The 6,589-nt window shown below is 41.9% G+C and overlaps 1 protein-coding gene and 1 long non-coding RNA gene across 2 annotated transcripts in view; both read right to left on the bottom strand.

Annotated features, from left to right (window-relative positions):
- Window positions 1-1,822: 1,822 nt before the first annotated feature.
- On the bottom strand, window positions 1,823-2,675 carry RHOH (ras homolog family member H). Its single transcript, XM_082837889.1, has one exon. The coding sequence runs from the start codon at window positions 2,670-2,672 to the stop codon at window positions 2,097-2,099; it is 576 nt and encodes a 191-aa protein (XP_082694015.1). The 5' UTR covers window positions 2,673-2,675; the 3' UTR covers window positions 1,823-2,096.
- Window positions 2,676-2,866: 191 nt separating this feature from the next.
- Window positions 2,867-6,589, bottom strand: part of LOC309960985 — a 39,452-nt gene continuing 35,729 nt past the window's right edge. The window contains exon 3 of the long non-coding RNA XR_014326157.1: window positions 2,867-2,889. This is a non-coding gene — a long non-coding RNA (uncharacterized lncRNA). The remainder of the gene's footprint in view (window positions 2,890-6,589) is intronic.

Genomic DNA, 6,589 nt, shown 5'->3' with positions numbered 1-6,589 from the left:
TATCCCAGCCCCTGCCAATCTCCCTGCAACAAGAAAGAAGGAAAAACTTTGGGACAACCAATGTTAGTCATTAGAAATTTATTCCTGCTATCATGTTAAATACCGCCTACCTTAGACAGGCCCTGAAGGAAAATCTGCAGAAGTTATTTAAGACCATTTGCGATTGTTGGAGAAGAGGAGGTGGGTCAACAGGGATATCACAAGGAGATGCGCTCCCATCGCCTCCCCTGCCTGGCCAGCTTTGAAGCCCTCCAACCCTCTGGATGCCCAACATAGACAGCCGGATATAGTAGCTCTCAAGTCAAGGGACACAGGTGACACAGAGCCGAGGATGAGCTGTGGGACTGGAGAGCTGGAGCTGTCCGGGCGAAGGCAGATATGTCAGTCCCAGAGGATTGAGGGAACCTTGGATGCAGAGACTCAGACCCTGGTCCCAGCCCTTTTCCTGAATGTGGATGGGAGAAGAGGAAAAAGAGAAGGCAGTGTGGAGATGAGCACACATTTGATTTTGACATCTATTATAGCTATAAAGAATTGACCACATAAGGAAACTGAAAAATTAGTTTGGTTATGTCAGCATAGGTCTAATCATAGTCATTTATGCCAACTGCCTTACCATTGGTGTGTAATGGCATGTTACACCAAACCAATGATGTACTTCCATAAACGTGGTTCAGAGTAGTTATAGGTTTTGATTAGGTGAGTAAATGAAACACTTGGGTTCCAGCCTTCACGATTTCTTAATTTACATAGTCCTCTGTTCTCAGCTTTCACAGATGATCAATACCATTGCTTTTAAGCTATTAGACAGAATGGTGGTTGGGGGTTGGAGGGATGTCCCTATTGATTCAGTATTTCCCTTGAGAAACTTTTATTATCTAAGCAATTGCTGTATAGTTTTCCTGTTCCCTGTGCCGGGAATTTGTGATTTTTTTTTCCATTCAGGTGTTTCATATTCATGAACTAGTAAAAGCTATAAATTCCCTTTTTTCCCTTAAATACATACATATACATGTAGACACCATCCCAATTATTCTGATTAGGTCCTAAAATTAATGAATTATGTTGCCATGCCAGCTCAGTTTAGAGCTCAAATAACAAATTTGCTAAATCACAATTATAGAGACTTTGAGCCTGCTCTTTCACAAGACCTACGACCAGCTAGGAACCCCAGTGTCAGAAGAAGCAGGCAAAGTGCAGTGGTCTCTGAAATGAAAGTAAGACTTCCTCGCGTCTGTTCCAAGTTCTGCTGCTATCACTGCGAGCAGTCTGATTCTCTACCTGAGAGGTTTTCCTTCAATCTGTTTTGGGGAATGACAGAAGAATACTTAGTACACAACTGGAGTTCTTTGGGTGAAAGGCAAAACCATAAGAAATGCGCTTTTTAAAAAAAATAATTACAGAGACATATAATGATAGCTGTTGAAAATCATTAGGCAGTATTAAAGTATCTTATGTCATTGAACTGTATTTTATATACAACTCTGAATAACAAGTGGGTGGACAATTAATTGCAAGGATCAGTTTACAGTAATTTTAAAATTTGATTACCTAATAAAATCTAGCTGGCAAGTGATTTCAACAAAATTACTACTTCAGACGAAAATACCGACACTACAAACATATGGCAGGGCCCTATAAGGTCATTTCACTCATACATCAATTTGTGTTTGTCAGTAGGTAGGAAAAGACTTCCCAAGTGTGAAAACTAATTATATACCAGTGCTATTTATTTTGTTATTATTTAAATACAATGTGTCTTTAAATATGGAATTCTTTGGAAAACTCACTTCATTATCCAAAATTATGGAGACCGCTTTGGTTTTATAATCGAAGGTGGAATATTCATGACAGTTTCCCAAGGGATCTTCTAACTGTAATGGGCAAAGAGTTCTTTGATAGAGTGTATTTTGTAGAAACATCCAGTAGCCAAGTCTCATCAACAACTGTATCCGAAAGGTTTCCTGCTGCTGCTCATGCTGCTTCAGGCTGCTTAGGACGTGCCCAGAAAAAGCATCGACGCTTGCTGTCTTGCCTGCTCTCCCTGTCCCAGTTAGTCTTTGCGGTAAGTGACTGCTGGGTGGAGTCTTTGGGGTTTAGAGGATCTTGCACTCGTTAACGGAGAAGAACCTCCTTCTGTTGCGTCTCCTGGCCTGGTTGATGGCAGTCCGGACGGCACACTCAAATACCTGCTGTACCCCCCGGTTGCTGAGGGCTGAGCACTCCAGGTAGCCCTTGGCTCTCACCTCCTGGGCCAGCCTCTTTCCTTCTATAGCGTTGACGCAGGAAGCCCTGTGGGACCCCATCTCCCGCTGGTCAGTCTGGGTGGCCACCACCAGCACGGGGGTGCAGGGCAGGTTGCTCCTGACTTCACCAATCCACTTGTTCTTCAGGTTCAGGAAGGAGTTATGGTTGGCCACGGAGTAGCACATCAGCACCACGTCTGCCTGCTGGTAGGACAGAGGGCGGATACTCCTGAAGGCATCATTGCCAGCTGTGTCCCAGAGACCCAGGCTGATCTGGATGCCATCCATGAAGACGTCTACACCTGTATTTTCATACACTGTGGGCTTGTAGGCCTCTGGGAAGGTCTCTGAGGTGAAGCGCACTAACAGAGAGGTTTTCCCCACAGCAGAGTCTCCCACCAACACACACTTGATGGAACTCAGCATCTTCCCAGCTCGGATTCCTAGGTACAAATTCAGAATTCCGAGGAAAAGAGCCCTCAGTGGGCTGCTGAAGCAAACGCCATTCAACAACGAGGAATGGAAACCAGATGGATTTGTGCTCTTAGGACCTCTGACAGCAATTTGCAGAATGTTACTTCATGCAGTCCATCCAAGGGAAATGCACCATCTACTTTGGAAACCTCCAAAGGCTGGTCTTCAACTGGAAAAAGAAAAAGAAGGGGAGAACTTGAGTCTTTTTTCCCTTTTTTGCTGATGGGGGAGCTTCCTCATTGGCAAACTGATTAATCAGGGGGTCCACCTCAGTGGACAAGGGTCCTCCCCCCTTGTCTAAGCCACTCTTACCCTCGGCGGGGAAAGCTTGGATCTGTTATACCCCGTACCCCCGACCCCACCCAGTCAAGAAGCAGAAGCTGACCTGATCTCTAAAATCAGCCCACGGATAAAAACACGAGCAGTTGCTCTGGTGGCAACGTGAAAAAGATAGCAACCTAATGTGTGAATGAGACGTTTTCAGACTGCTCTCTCCTGGCTTCTGCTCCAAGAAGTGGAGACCACAGCTGACAGTGGTCTCTGCCACTTCAGTCTCTAATGGATCCCAGCCACTTTGGGAACTGCAAACTGATGAGCCGCACGTAGCAGAAGCACTTCCTTTCATTTATTGATTCATCAGCCAGTCCTTGGTTTATGTGGGAATTTGTGCTGAGGTCAGAGAGAAGAAATCACCAGAACTCTAAAAATTTGCTGTGGTTTTTCCCTTGAGGTTTTTCCAAAAATTGGCTATAGATATAATGGAAAGGGCACTGTCCTTGGCATTTTCTGCATCTGAAATCAGACTCCATTACCTATACAACGACATGGCTTTGAGCACCTTGCTTCATCTCCAAGCCTTGGTTTACTCATCTGCAAGATTGTGATAGATTTAGGAACCACTTGTCAGAGATGTTGTGAGGATAAAATTGTTTCTTTCTTTTCTGAACAGCTACCTATGTAATCAGGAACTCTGCTAGGCCCCTGGTTAAACAAAATAACTTGCTTAAAAGCAACCGTATTTGGTGCCTGTCACTTAAACCGGGCCACATGAATATGATGGAATCTGAATTTCTTGAAAGGGTCAAATAAATTCTCATTCACTGCAGGTGAAAGAGCTCCAGACAATGAGATCAGCCTTGGAGACGGTGTCCCGTCTGCCAAGGGATGTCATCACAGGGCCATCCCAGCTTTAGATGAAGGAAAGGTCTTTTGGACCAAATTTCAAAGTAAAGGTTATTAATACAATCTGGGCTTATAACCTCCTCCATTGGCAATCTTCCTGACAGATCACATGTAATGTAGGATAGACACATAGGATAGGTCTCCTTCAAAAGTAATTTTTAAAATCACTCCTCTAAATCCAGACATTCCCCTCCAAGACATTATTATCTTTGTCTACCTACAGTCTCTGTTTAATTAGACATAATAGCCTTTACAAATGAGTTAATCAAATAAATAATTCACATGATTTTCACAAATTCATTTTTACCACACATAAGCTGGGTGACCTTGGCCAAGTTACTTAACCTCTCTGAGACTCGGTTTCTTCATAAAAATGAAAATAAGAAAAGCACATTCTTGATGGAATTGTTATAACAATTCAGCATGTGGAGAGTCTGGCTTAGCACAGAACCTGGCACATGGGATCTGTGGGCAGGCACCATACTTTTCAACTTCTACTACTATTTATTTAAAATGCCAAATATTGAATGTCCAAGCATGGGGGCTGGGACGTCAAATCTTCGCCCAGACTCTATCTGAAGACTCACATCTTCATATGGAAATGAAAACACAGCAATAATTTATGCTTGTACTTTTACAAGACGTTGTACATTTGAGAATACTCCCTTGATTGTCTTGTGAGAAAGCCCCTTCAGAATGATAGAGCACAAAATGATAATAATAATAACTTATAAAATAAAAAAACAGAGAATTCCCTGGTGGTCCAGAGGTTAGGGCTTGGCGCTTTCACTGCCAGGGCCCAGGTTCAATCCCTGCTCAGGGAACTAAGATCCCATAAGCCGTGTGGCATGGCCAAAAATAAAAAAAATAACAAAAAATAAATTAAAAATGAAAACAACGATAGAGCATAATACAAAACTAAGATGAAATTATGACTTTCATTGACTGATTATTATTATTGCAGATTTTAGGTTATCTGGGCTTCGATTGAATCTGTGGCTTACTTCAAAATGCTAATAAAACCCTGATATTTTTTTAAACAGGTGAGGCCATGGCAGTCATCTGCCAGGGATAGCCTGTCAATGATAAAGAATACATCTAAATGTCATCCTTCTTGTAAGAGTTTTGGGCAAAGGACTTATGCAGGCAGCAGCCAATCATTCATTAAGGAAATTGCTTTTGCCATGAATCTAACACACTTAGATGATTAGGAAATCATCGTGCCACTCAGCAACTCCCGCCAGTGCCTTCTCTCAACAACACTTTCGTAGCCTGGCAGGGACACCACAGCAAGAGCAGGCCCTGCTCGGGATGCGGGGCTCCACGTACTGGGGGGGCTGGGGTGGTGGTAGGGGAGTGGGTGCTTCACTTTGTTTCTTTTTCTTCTGGAGAAAGAGAATCAATTCAAAAAATCTTAAGCAACTTAGTAAAGGAAAACTATAGCCACTTCTAAGCTTCATCAGTCCAAATTGTCATTCAGTTTTCTTTCTGTAATAGATATACACTTGTATATATCTTCTAAACATTTTCTCCAATTTAAAAATCTTTCTATTTCAACATAATCAACATACTTGCCAGGTTTTAGCTAAATAGCTTTCAATGTTTCAACAATTCATAATTGCACAGCTGTTCCCCACTGCTAGCAGTCTTTGAGTTACTTTCAATATTTCACAATAATTAACAAGTGTTATTTTATACATAAAATATATATTCATTTATAGAAGTTACTTTTACGTGGAAAAATTTTCTTGGGGAATACATTTACGAATATGGCATTACTGGATCAACGGGTCATTTTGTGACTTTTATTTACATTACTGAGCATCTTCTAAGGGCTGTATACGTTATTCATTAGTTGTTTTCTTCGTTTTTAAAAAATGGTTGTTTGGGGCTTCCCGTGTGGCAGGCACCATATCAGGTCCTGAGAGCGTAACAGTGAGCAAGCTGGCTTCTTTCCGCATGGAGATCAACATTTCACAACTGCAGAGACTTCAGGGGGTAGGGAGTCCTGTCACAGTCACACTGTGAGGCAATGGCGAGGCAAAGTTAGACCTAAACAGAGGGTGACCCCAAAGCTGCAGCAGCTCCACGTGTCACCCACACCCCATAATTCCCATTGCCCTACCCAAGGCACCTCAAGTAAAACCATGCTTCCTAAGCAAACCCAGTTTTGAGACACTTTTTCCGGCCATCCCTTCCAAACAGGTCCCTACTCCGATTCTCCTCCTACAAATAAGGAGTTCTTGATGTTTACAAGAAGTGTGTTGCGTCTTGATTCGGAAACTGGTTCCACAAGTGTGTTCAGTTTGTGAAAATTCTTCAAGCTACAGACCTATGATGTATTCACTTTTCTGTATGAAGATTAAACTTCAGGAAAAAGTATTTTTAAAAATAAGGTTACTGCCTTTGCAGGGAACATCTTCTCAAGGAATATTTTATCGTAAGTTTTTCATCTTGCAAGAATTCATTTCACTAATTCTCAACGCTACTTCAGTAATTCCCCTTAGTTCATTTCTAATTGCTATAAATAATAATTAAATTTCTCCTCTGAATCACAAAAAGAAATCACTTTTAAATCAGTTTATTTTTATACACAGATCATCTGTATTCCAAGTGGATTTAATTCTGAAAGTTTGCTTGCAAGACGCTGGTTTGCAGCTTTTATTACTGTTCTCCAGAGTCAAGGT

Source organism: Leucopleurus acutus (assembly GCF_964270905.1).
Source record: "Leucopleurus acutus genome assembly, chromosome: 4".
Taxonomy (NCBI): Eukaryota; Metazoa; Chordata; class Mammalia; order Artiodactyla; family Delphinidae; genus Leucopleurus; species Leucopleurus acutus.
Note: the sequence above shows the minus strand (reverse complement) of the source record. Positions and strands in the feature narration are given on the sequence as shown.